The 12,876-nt window shown below is 41.8% G+C and overlaps 2 protein-coding genes across 2 annotated transcripts; both read left to right on the top strand.

Annotated features, from left to right (window-relative positions):
• Positions 1-3,717: 3,717 nt before the first annotated feature.
• On the top strand, positions 3,718-10,693 carry myd (stromal cell derived factor mayday). Its single transcript, XM_020958268.2, is given in 4 exon segments — positions 3,718-4,135; positions 4,137-4,415; positions 9,569-10,253; positions 10,331-10,693. Coding segments are annotated over 4 exon segments (1,227 nt in total). The 5' UTR covers positions 3,718-3,947; the 3' UTR covers positions 10,406-10,693.
• A 297-nt stretch (positions 10,694-10,990) lies between these two features.
• Positions 10,991-11,765, top strand: LOC110188634 (mitochondrial import inner membrane translocase subunit Tim29-like). Its single transcript, XM_020958409.2, has one exon. The coding sequence runs from the start codon at positions 11,092-11,094 to the stop codon at positions 11,653-11,655; it is 564 nt and encodes a 187-aa protein (XP_020814068.1). The 5' UTR covers positions 10,991-11,091; the 3' UTR covers positions 11,656-11,765.
• Positions 11,766-12,876: the final 1,111 nt, after the last annotated feature.

Raw genomic sequence — 12,876 nt, 5'->3', positions numbered from 1 at the left:
ATTTAACTTGTCTCTGTGCCGCTCTGAAGTGAATTTCTCTGGGAGCAAACAATCAAACTGTTATCCCTCAACTGTGCGATATTTCCCATCTCAACTGGCCAATCATCCGCTCCTTACCCACCGCCCCAGTGCTGCTTTGCTCATCCTTCACACAGGATAGATCCGTCAGTGACTGAACAAACATTTCATCATCGTCATCGTTATCATCGATTTGTAATGCCCGGGGCGGAAGCGGAGAATTCCCCCATCACAGCTCTTGCCAAATCAAATCTTTAAACTTGTGCAGCCATCCAGAGATTATCGCTGAGTTTCCAGGCAGACAGAGTTTCCCCATTTCCCACATCCGCACCACCCCATTCCACTTGTCTGGCAATAGTTGTGCAATAAAGTTTAACGCATTTTTTTTTAAACCCTCCCTCTCTCACTCTACACTTTTTTCTTCTACTCTTTTTGCCACATCATCGATTTTTATTGAAATTGACACTATCTGAGGGACGCCTTAAAATGGGCGTCCAACATGAATCCTTATAACAATCTCATTGCAAGGGACACTTTTAATGAGCAGTTACTGAAGCACATCCACTTTGGCTCTTCAGGCGACTTGGCTGGGAAATGCAAGAGGAAAATGGGGAAATGCGAAATGAAAAATGGGAAATGGCAAACAGGCAGTCAAGAGGAAAGTTCTTAAAAAGTTGCTAATTGGATTTGATTTCCCGATATGAGCGTAAATTTGATTAAAAAAATCTTCTATCTTTTGGTTCTGTTGCTCCTCCATTTGTCTTTGTCCCTGCCAACGCTTTGCCCGATTTTCATTAAGGTTGCACAGAAATTTCATTACAAATTTATTACCAACTTTTTTTGTTGCTGTTGTTCCTCTCTTCTGGGTCCGCTCCCTTCTCACCCAATTGCCACACTGGACTCCTACGATGCCATCTGTTTGGGAGTGCGGACAAGCTAATAACCAACAAGAGTTCACAGAGACATAAAACAAGGTTGCAGCCAAAAGGAAGGGAATGGGCCAATGGGAAAGAGAAGCAGTTAATAACTAGAAACGAAGCTTATCTTAACAATTCGAATTTGGAATACCCTAAGGCAATGTAAGTTTGTCTAGGAAAGACGGTTGAATAGGACCAATGACAATTATAGATAAAGGAATGTAATGTATTTTGATGGGAATATATATATAAATTTCCTTTTCTGTAAGTTCTGATTTCATTTGGTCTGTGATTCATTATATTAGCTCATCAATTGGCATCCTACATTGTTTATAGAGTTCAAGGCGTTACAAACTTCTGATCAGCATGCTTATACCCAGCAAGGACATAAAAGCTGAAAGGGAAAATAAAGAAAAGAAACGGACAAACAGTAAAAATGGCAACAAAGAATGGAAATGGTTAAATGTTGTTGGCCAACACAACACACACAATACCCGGCCGACTACGAATGAAACATCTGCGACTCGCTTATGAGTTTCTGAGTGTCTGAATAGCACTCCAGTGGACTTACAATAGGAAAGCCTGTACATGTTTCCTTTGACACTGTAAAATAAAAACTAAAAGGTCTTAAATAATGATGATTTATTAATGTAAAAATACGAACAAACTAACTAGTTAAAAACTAAGACAGTAGATTTGGGTTTTAAACAATTTCGCCTATAGACTGCACTTTCATGATTCATCTTAGTCTTCTTAACCATTTTCCCCAGTGTAATACTGTGAACTTAAAAAGATGCTCAACTGGTTTTCTGTTGGCCAATAAAAGACAAAAACAAGAGCAAACCAACGACAAGCGCAGCCAACGAAATGAAACGAAAGCGAAAGCAAGCCACGCGAGACAATGGCGTTAAAAAGTGTGGCAACAGACCAAACACATTCCCATCGCTGGCAACAGCCAGTGAGATCATAAAATGTACAGATACATATACAGATACAGATACTCGTAGATATGAGCACATATGGACACATGTGCAGCATATTCAGAAGAGCAAATTGAGTCAGTAAGTCAAATCGAATTGAACATGAATCGCGGAATCGTGTGCCATCGATGAGTGTGGAAACTGCTCTCGATACACAACTGAGCATCGCTGAATAAGTGCCAGTTTTAATAAAATATTAACTCAGAGGGGTAAATATATAATTATATTGGACTTCAAACGGGAAATCGGTAGGCATATATTGGAAAAGCAATTCCGCATTCAATTGTTTACAGTTCAACGGAAGTTTTCCATAACTCAACAGTCTGGATAAATATAATTATATCAATGTACGCAGTGGTGAAAGGAAATCCTTTCATAGAAAACTCAATAGGTCATGAAATCCGGTCCTTAGGGCAGATTATATTACTGCTCTACTCAATTTAAATCTCTTTAATGGCAAACAACCTGCAAGACTTTATGCAGACGCCTATAAATACCTATGGCCCGGGGTGTCACGAGCTCATCTCATCTGAACTCTCATCTCATCTTGTCTCATTTACGACTTCTCTTTTACTACTTTGTATTATGCAAGTCATTAGGATGGCCCCCTTTTATAGCTGAAGGATGTTGCAGGAGTCCTCTCCCTCAATAATGAGACAGAAGTGAAATTTATGGATGTTTTTAATTCGCTCGTTGGCTGCTTAATGACTGCATCCCCTTCCACCTTTTGACCTTATTTATTTGATTTCGCCCTCATTGAGAAGCACAGAGATTCTGCGATGGCTAATTAATAACTTTGTGGTAAAAGTTTGATGGCTAAAAAAGGGAGAACAGAAAGAACAGTAATACTTGACTGAAGTAGGAGCTCTTAAAAGAGGAAAAATGTTGAGTGTAATATAATTTATCTTTTAATTACTTATTCATATTTTTATAAATCAGTTGAGATAACTTAAATTATATGTAATAAATTATTCCAGACGAAGATTAACATGCTTAGTCCATTTACTAAGTATACGTGATATACAGTGCGTATACGTAATATTTATTAAGTATACGCCACCGAAACCAGTAACATAATATACAAAAACAAAAAACAAACTTTTATAAATTTTCTTTTCCAATAAAGTAAAGACTACACAAGAAGCTATGCATTTCACCAACGCAATTTTCCCAAAATCATCTTTCTTATCCCTATATTTACATTTAATCAAGATGACAGTGCCATTGCAGCATCGGAATATTTGCATCTCGGTTCTGTCATCGTTATCCACTGAACCGAATTCGCAATGTGAAACGATTTTCTTAACTTTATTTTACTCATGCCAAATCCATTTACTTTCTTCTTTCCCTCTGCTCGACAGGCACACCACCATCATCAACATTATCAGGACGCGTAATGGAAATGGCGCCCCGAACAATCATGTGAAATTGGTGTAAAATGCAGACAAGATGGAGCCCCGGCATAAAGGAAATGGGAATTGTGCGAACGGCAATAACACATCAAATTGGTATTAGAACTTGTTACTTTGGCGCCCCGTCCTAACTATACAAAAAGAAGGGGCGGTAGCTGGGCGTGGCCGTGGTGAAGCAAATTGGAACAAGAACGAGAACGACTTCGTTGTCTGCCTTGTCGCTGGTTGCAACATAAAAGTCAATTAATGTACAATTACAACAACGACGGCAACAGGAGCAGCGGCAACAACCAAAGGACCTGCTGGCTCCAAAAGGCAAGGCAAGAGAGAGAGCGGTGAAATTACAGCAAATTACACGCAACGAGTCCTAAAAGCTGCGGTCCAAGTTGGAGCAGGATCCGGAAACCGAGTGGTCCGAGGAGGAGGAGTCGGTGTACCAGAATCTAGAACTGGTACCATCATCGCCACCACTGCCTCCCCGTCGCCATCAGCATCACCGCCATCACCATCAGCCACACCACTGCCATCCATTGTCCGGCGGTGGCAGGGACAGCAGCAAGAACGACGGAAGCAGGACCCAAAAGGACGACGAGGACGTCCACGAAGGCGGCGGCAACAAAATGACTTTCGTTAACAAGCTGAGCAAAAGCTTTCGCTGGCTGCGCTGCTCGACATTGTGCGCAATTTTGTTTTATATGTTCTTCATTGGCCTGATCCTGCACAGCACCAGTCACAAGCTGCAGCAGCAGCTTAAGGAGCAGGGCAGCAGTAGCAGTAGCAGTAGTAGCAGCAGTAGCAGTAGCATAGCCTCAGGCCCAGCCGAAAATGGTGCCCAACGTGGGCCAACTAAATGCGATGCAGGAACTAGAGCAGCAGCAACAAAAACACCACCAAAACACCAGACTAAAGTCCCAGCCCATGGCGAACAATTTGGATTTGGGGAATGAGCATCAGAGTCAGCAACGGACACACAAGGGACAGGAGAAGAGGCCGGGTAATGCCAGCCAATCCCCTAACCAGCCCGAAACTGTTATTTTGGCGGCCAGCAATGTGAACGAGAAGCAAATACTGGCAAAAGCATTCAAACGGTAAGTTGCCCCTGTAAGGGGGTGCCTGAGTTATGGCCTTGAGTCCTGGGGCCCCTCCTCGGTTTGTTCGGTTGAAAATTTGGCACTAGTTCGGTGGCTTCTTTATTGTTGCACACAACGATGTTGCTGCGGCTGCTTTCATCGCCCCAACGCTCTTCCGTTCATGGTTCTCCTCTGCCTCCCTGTAGCCAACGAAGCTCCTAAAGTGACCGCCATAACTCTGTGTACGACAAATTGTAAAAATTAGTGGCAAAGGCAGCTAAAATTGATGGATGTCCTCCTATAGCAGCGTGAAGATTGTACAACGTTAGGGGGTAAAATCGGATCAATACGGACCGAGATTTGTTTTCTACCACACTTTTGATTCGTTCCGAGCAACCAAGATAATCGAATTACAAGCTGGCTGTCATGCGAAGATAATAAACTTTGATTGAACAGTTTTATTGTTCAAAAACAAGATTTATTAAATTATAGCGGCAAGTCCTATGAGGATTAAGAAAAAATTCGAAAATATATTCCATATTTACTTAATTCAGGCAGGCATTAAGGCATATATTTCGATACTAATTATTTAAACGAGCTTTAAAAAAATGTCCTCAGCTCCTGCCTAAGCGATTAGGCCAATTACTCGGACTTACTAAAACCCGTAATGGATTAGTTACTGCGGCGAGTACCGAGGTGGTCAGGCGTAAACTGAAAAGTTTTTAGTCCTGCGCCGGGGTCCTTGGGGGGAAAAGTGCATTCCGATGCTCTAGGGCTTTCGGGGGTAATCAAGCAGTCAAAATGCCAGGAATCTCTCAACCAAAAACCGAGATGGCAACAGGAAAATAAAACTTGAGGTGTCGAAAAGGATTTGCAAGAAAATACATTTTTTTTGGGTCAAATAAATAAGTGAACGAGGGAAATCAAACTGTCACAGCAATTTTCATATTTATTCGACTTGTTTCCTTGCCCTTAACCAAAAGTTTTCCCATCTCTTGGCAGTCAAAGTTGTGGTTTGCTAAACTTGAAACTTATTTTTGCTAAAACTCATTTCGATTCAATAAACAATAGAGTGGAGAGGATTCCTTTTAGCTGTTGAGCTTCTCTCTGATATTAAGATAAATGACATTGGCTTCAGGCGATTAAACTCAGCTAGGATTTTAATTACCAGCAGAGACTTGCTATTTACCTTGGCATTAAATAAGAAATTGTGTCATTTTCATTGGAATAAATGCAGATTAAATAGTGGGAAAATAGTTCTTCGGCTTATAAAATCAATTTAAAAGCTATATTAATTCACAGGTTTAACTTTTAAATATATACATCATTTCCAGATGTGTTATTTATTCTAATTATTTTCCTGACTCAATTTTTTTGCTATTCAAAATTAATTTCAACCACTTTTATGGTCAGCCTCAGACCAAGGCCATTTCTCTTAGCTTCATTTACCTTTATATCCTTTTTATTCCTTTCTAAACCGACTTTCGCCACTTATGACAACCAGTTCAAAACCCCAAAGGCAGCCCCCCAGGAAAGCTGTCCATCAGCGGAGCTATGGCTGTAGTTTTCTGTAAATATAAACACGGGAAAGCTTAAAGCAAATACGAGTATGGAATGCCCGGCACCAAAGTCCGGCTAAACTCCAGAGGATCTCTTTTTGGAGGGGAGGCCCGGAATCCAGGCGTGAAAGCATTTGGCGTTTACACTGGTGTCCGTATTTGTTAGCAAATATATATATATATTTGCTGCGTTCATGTGTTCGGGACACATATTTGCAAAGGCTTTATTAATATTTGATGAAGGATAACATTTAAAGCCCCAAGGTCCTGAAACCGAGTTCAGTTGAATTTCTATTCAGACGAAATTAAAATTATTTGCATAGCATTTATTGCCTCTAACAACCTGATTGGGGGGGGAAAAAAATTCAAATCAAATTAAAACACTGAAAAGCAATTAAAGTGCAACAGGGGCACAAACGCTTTAAATGTCTATTGTTTTGCGTATTTTGTGGATATTTAAGGCCCCTCGGGGGCTTTGTGAATTATGTGGAGATTTCCACTTGTCTCCTTCGCATTAAACTGCAATTAAACCGACCAGAAATGTTGTGATAATTGCGTGGCTGAAATTAATAGCCGTCATTTGGTGAACCCAATTCCCGCTCGTGACCCTCCTTCACCTCTTCTGTATTTAAATTTCATTTTAATAATGCGGTCAGCTGGGGGAATGGGCTTGGACGAGGGTTTTGTGCCCGGGTGTCCAATTTTTAGGAACAATTAAATGTTATCTGCAACTGTCTACGCTGCCAGTTGATAGGGACATTGTCATACATTTTAATTGGGCGCTCATTTTACCCTCCCCTTTTCCCCTTTCTGTGGACAACCACATGCCATCGACAGTTGTGGGTGCAGTTTTGCAGTTCCAATCTCATTCCCCATGCATGACCGATGCGACCAGTGAGGCGAGCTAATGTCCACTGTTCCGTGTCCCCTATCCGATGTACAATTTACCGGGTCCGTGTCCACGCTGACTTTTGCATCCAATTAGTCCTGCCTGCGGCGACCGTGACACCCACCCACACCGCCGGCTCTGCCTTGATTGGGTGTTCTCCTAAAATTGCACACTTCCTTCTGCAGGAGCCTGTCGCCCCTCCGGCAGCGCGCAAAAGTATGCTATAAACTTTGGTGGCAAGTATGAGCGCATAACGCGGAAAACTTTGTTTCCGCCCACTATTTTAGCGATTGTTGTGTGTGGTGGTGTATGGTTCGGCGTTGTTAATGTGATTTATGTATTTTTATGAGAAGTTAACACCCAAAGACTTATGCTCACTTACGGAAGATACTTACTTTTGTACTTATAGTGAATGGAATGCTTAAATTTATGTTTAATTGAATATTGCTTTAAATAAATGGGAAGAGCACAAACAAGTTAATCAAAATTTATGAAAATGTAGTCACTTGTTGAACTTATACATAAAGATTTCAAGTGCACTACCTGTAAAAAAAAAATAAATTGTTTTAATTTAATTTGTAATTTATTACCATATATCAAATGTAATTATGCCCTTACAGGGTATTATAATTTCAGTTAAAAGCTTGGAAAGCAGTATTTTCCGACTTTAATAAGTGAGTCTAAATATATTCATAAACAATACTCGTTCAACTGCCTTAAAGAAATAAGTTCTTTCGGACTAAAGCCAAAGTGGTTTACTTCTGACTATTATTTTCTTTTTGAATTTAAAACTACATCTAACAAATGATTTATTTACAGACTTTTATTCGAAAAAGGAAAGCAAATTTAGCAACTGTCTAAAGTACTAAGACTTGAAATTTAAGTCAAGAGGCCTAGGCCAAACAGTCGAAATAAAGTTTTGAGTAATCCCATTAAATTTTCAACAGTTGAACCTAACTCTGCCATCGGTTTTCAAAGCCAGAGACAGAACAGGATAGAGAGAGAGAGAGAGAGATAGAGAGAGAGACAGAACAGGATAGAGAGAGAGAGAGAGAGAGAGAGAGAGAGAGATAGATAGACAGAGCAGGATGGAAAGAGAGATAGGTAAAGGGGTTAAAAGAGTTGTGCAGATGAATGTAAACACAAGGTTACTAGAGCCCCGTGTATATGCAATCAAATAATAGTTTTATGCACCACTCAAAAGTCCTTCTATGCAATGCATCCTGTCTAACAAATCCTTAGACAGAGCATGATAAAAAAAATCTGCAAGTAGAGAGTGTGGAACTGTGCAGGAGCACATCGTCTGTGGCAGAAGCAATTGGCCAACTTCGGTGGAACCGCAGGCTTATGCAAAATGCACTTGCCGCTTTGCAACAAATCCCCGAAACTCAGACCAAGGGGTGACCCTGGAACCCAACCCTTTTTGATGCGAGACCCTCAATTGCAGAAGGATTCTTTCAATGAAAAACGAATGGAAAAGTTATTCCCATTCACATTTTTTGCGAGCCACTTTCTTGCACGTACCAAAGATGCCAAAGGAAGAAAAATGCAAAGAGCAAAAACTTTCTTTTTATATTCGAGGATAGAAGGAGGGTATCCTTTCCGTTTTGATCCCACTCGAAAAGGACCGCAAACGTTTCTTATATACATTTCAGCTGAAGCTGGTACTAGGACGTGACCGAAACGAGGAATTAGGTGGACCGGGCGGAGCATGAAGGAGAGCAGCAAACTTTCCCCTCGCCAAAGGAAGCGGGAACTTGAAACCGTTTTAGTTGCAACTTTATTTATTTATCAACTATATGCTAATGAAACCACTATGCGGCGGCGTTTCCGCCTTCTGGCTCTGTCTGTGTCTATGTCTATGTCCTTGTCCCTGTCCCTTCTGCTCCTCTGCGGATGCGGAGTTCCCTTCCTGACGGTTCCCACACACTGGCACACAGACTTCATCCATATACAAACACACAAAGAGACACAATCGCAGGCACAAACAATTGGTCTCGACTGCCTTCCGCTGATTATTCCAGTGGTTTCCTAGTCCCCAGTAAGGAGCTTTAATATCACACCTGTTTTGGGCAATCGCACTTCATTGTTGGGGGCGGAGAAAGGTATACCGCCTACAGGCACACTACGAGAAAGGAAAGTCGAGAGGCTATTACTTTAAATAATGTTTGTATTCTCTTTATAAGCATCACAAGTAAATATTATTATTATTATTATTGTTTGCTTGCTAGTTAGTTAAGTTTGAGTACAGTTATTCGCTTGCTGTTCTACTTTACCTTCATTTAATTATTATATTTAATACATTTTTCCAAGTGCAAAGTTATTCTATGGGCTTAAGAAATCATTAGACAGCTGTCATATGCAGCATTCGGTGGCACCGCTTGTCTGTGGCAAGGTAGGCAGTGGGGGAACACGGGGAGGTGCTCCTGGCAAGGACCGACAAGTAGGAAACGGGGATTCTGCGTGGAAATCCAGTCACTCCCATTTAATATATAATGAACATTTGATTAGACTGCCGTAACACAGTTAAGTTTGGAATTATTCAACAAATGCTTTCAGTTATTATTTCATTTAAAATTTCGAGACAACTGCAAAACGATTTCAATATAACTAAAATAAAGAAACGATTTGTTATTTGCCATTAATGTGGGGTATTTAACACACAAAACTTTCATCGTTTCAAATTTTATCTTAAATTAACTTCATTTATTAATAACTTTCAGAGCCGATCGAAATCGAGATGGAAAGCTGTCCATCCAGGAGTTAGGCCAGTACATTAACCGGCGAATTGTGGAGCACATCGATGAGGCAATCTTGAACAATGCCCGTGAGTTCCGGCGCGTGGATATTGGACCAGCGGATGGGCTGATCACCTGGGATGAGTACCATCGCTTCTTCCTGCGAGAGCACGGCATGACGGAGGCCGACATCGATGAGCACGATGAGATTCGGCACACGACACTGAATCGGCGGGCCAGGGAGGACATGATGCGGGACAAGGCCCGCTGGTCGGAAGCCGCTCGCACCGATCTATTCACTTTGACCATCGATGAGTACTTGAGCTTCAGACATCCCGAGTCCAGTGTGTCCAATTTGCTGGAGCTGGTGGATGACCTGCTGCGACAGTTCGATCAGGATGGCGACGACCAGCTAACGCTGGAGGAGTTCTCCGACCTAAACGTGGACGATGATGATGATCTGCTGCGCAAGTCCCTGATCTCCAAGACGCTGGTAGAGCGGCGCGAGGAGTTCAAGCGGATCATTGACAAGAACCATGATGGCAAAGCCGATCGCGGTGAGCTCTTGAACTACGTGAACCCGAAGACCCCGCGATACGCCCTCCAGGAGGCGGCCACCTTGTTCAGTCTGTGCGACGAGAACAAGGACGAGCTGCTGACCCTTAAAGAGGTGAGAGTCCAGAGAGCTTCCTAAAACAAGTTTGTATGTGATACTAATTTAATGAAACTTGATTCTTATCTTTGCAGATGACTGACAATGCCGAGATCTTTCTGCAATCCAAGATGATAGACACGGCAAACAGTTTTCACACAGAATTCTAATTATCGGTTGCGTTGCCTTTACCTATACCTTTCCCTTTGAGCATTTATAGTGATATTAATTTGTAAGTTTTTGCACCTAAATACTACAAGTTCGGTTAAACGCAATGCATTTTGTGTTCAATTTTATACTTTAGAAGACGTAGGATCAGATGTAAAGCATGAAAGGAAAAAATTTCTCATGTGATTCTTCAATAATTAACTTGTAAGCATGCAAAGCAAACGTAAATTGGCACACACACAAACAGATATATGTACCAACTAAATATACGTAATTTTATGTAACCCTAATTATAAGTGTATGTGTGTGTGTTTTCTTTTGTGGGGCGCGATATCCTTTGGCAGACATGTCGCCATTAATTTCCCTACTCATCTGAACTCATCTGGCCTCGCTTATCTCAGATTACAAATGAGTTGCCCCTTAACAAAGTATGAAATTAAATTGTAGCCGCCCTCGAAATCCCCTTAAGGACATCCTCCCGCCGGGCTGACAAATCACTCCACATTAAGGCTAAGTCCTTGTTCAATTTATTTGTCCCTTGCTGCCGCCTCTGCTCCTCTCCTGTAAACGAAACACGATGATAAATAAGGCAAGGCACGAATGATAAATAAGTGTCACTTGCAATAATTTCCCAGGAATCGACGTAACTGCTCAAAATTGACTTTTGTCATAGAAAACACAGAGCGAGATGCGACTGGTCCGCATCATGGCGCTGCGCCAGCGTCTGGCTGACAAGCTGGTCATGCCGGAGCGTCTGAGGGACACCATCGTGGAGAAGTGGATAAAGTGCTGGACCAGTGTGGTGCGCGACTACACTGAGGTGGCAGTTGGAGCGGTGCGCGAGTCCTATGCCCATCCCAGGAGGGCGCTGGCCTATGGCACTGGACTGGTCCTGCTCTACCAGACTGTGGCCAATAATCCCGGCGAGGAGTATTTCATGACGCAACTGCGACGGGACAACAGTCTGATGATCACTGTGGCTCCAGATCAGCAGAATCCCGTTTCTGCGGAATATTTGCTCATGTTGGAGCGAGCCATCAACCAAAAGAAGCTCCGCCTCCTCTCGCTGGGCATCTGCACCCTGGTCTGGGTGGATCTATACGGCGAGGATGACTGCACTTATCCGGCTATTTGTGAATACACCAAGGTGAGCTACCTCAACTTCCACGAGCGCATCATCGATGTGGGCTTTTGGAGCCAATACTGGCGGCTCAAGTGGAAGATGCGCAACTATGATGTGAATTACCTGTAAGGGATCTGGATCTGGATCTGGAGTAGCTGCTCTTCCCTTAAGTCAACCTATGTTTATTGGTCCCTCTTTAAAACCGAATATAATGTGTTATATATACAGCCTGACGAAGTCAAGGAGATCTCCTTGAGAGGGCATTTCACAAGTAATTGACTTTCTGAGGGGTGTTAATACTCTTCCAGTTTGTTAGCTCAGAAAATCATTTAAAGAGTACGCCAAATAGTGATGGATTTGTTGTATACAAGATAAGAACGAGCAGGAGTCGAGGCAGGATGTACTTAGCTACGTGACATGTGTGTGGGGGCAAAAGAGGCCAGTGAGGATAACGTTACGGGCATGATAATCCCCAGTCCAAGTCGTATCTAATCAAAGGCAGCCCCGCCAGCCACTGAAGGGAGAGGAGCTGAAGGATCAAGGGACTTGCTCTACCCGGACCCAACAATAAGCGAGCGGTGTTGGGTAATTGAATCTAATTGTTCGGAAGCGCAGATAATGAGTACGTAAAATGCCAAGGACACGTTGCCAGCAAGTAAGTCCTTGCAGGGGGAGAATCAACTGGCTGGATGGGGAGCCACGAGAAGAAACATATACCCACCGACATTAAGTAAATAAGCAAACACATCAATTCGGTTAATAAGATACATGCGTAGGACATGCCAACAGGACGATGCTTACGAGATGAGGTTGGGACGGACCAGGATTAGCATGCTCCTTCTCGATTATTTGAGTTCGGTGCGAAGTAGACTTGGAACAGAATATGGCTTAGATCGATCAAACTGGATTTTAAATTAGCTCTTCTGTTGAAAAGATAGATTGACGGATTGAGATTTTATATAATACATTTTTAATGTTGTAAATGATATACTTAGGGTAGTCTAAGAAGTTGTCTTTTTGCTGATTTAAAGGTATGTGAAAAGTTAGTAAGCACAAGCAAAGATTTATGTGAATGTAAAGTAACAACTTATTCATTTTATAAACTATATTTAGGGTATTTTCATCTTCATTTTATATACTCTATATTTTATGTAATATTATATTTTAAGTTGTAAATACCCCTAAGAACCTTTCCAAAAATCTATAACTTACAAAGCTGTGTTACCAACTCGAAATGGGCCATAATTCTGAAATGTTATAAGCCCAAAAAGGCATTTACAAAAATTCTCTTTTATCTTAATAACCTTTCTTTCACATTTACTCGCTGTTGGAGAAGACTAAAAGAATGGT

Source organism: Drosophila serrata, unplaced genomic scaffold, assembly GCF_035046125.1.
Source record: "Drosophila serrata isolate PLE 108 unplaced genomic scaffold, ASM3504612v1 contig_241, whole genome shotgun sequence".
NCBI lineage: Eukaryota > Metazoa > Arthropoda > Insecta > Diptera > Drosophilidae > Drosophila > Drosophila serrata.
The sequence above is the reverse complement of the archived record's forward strand: the minus strand, read 5'-3'. Positions and strand labels throughout refer to the sequence as shown.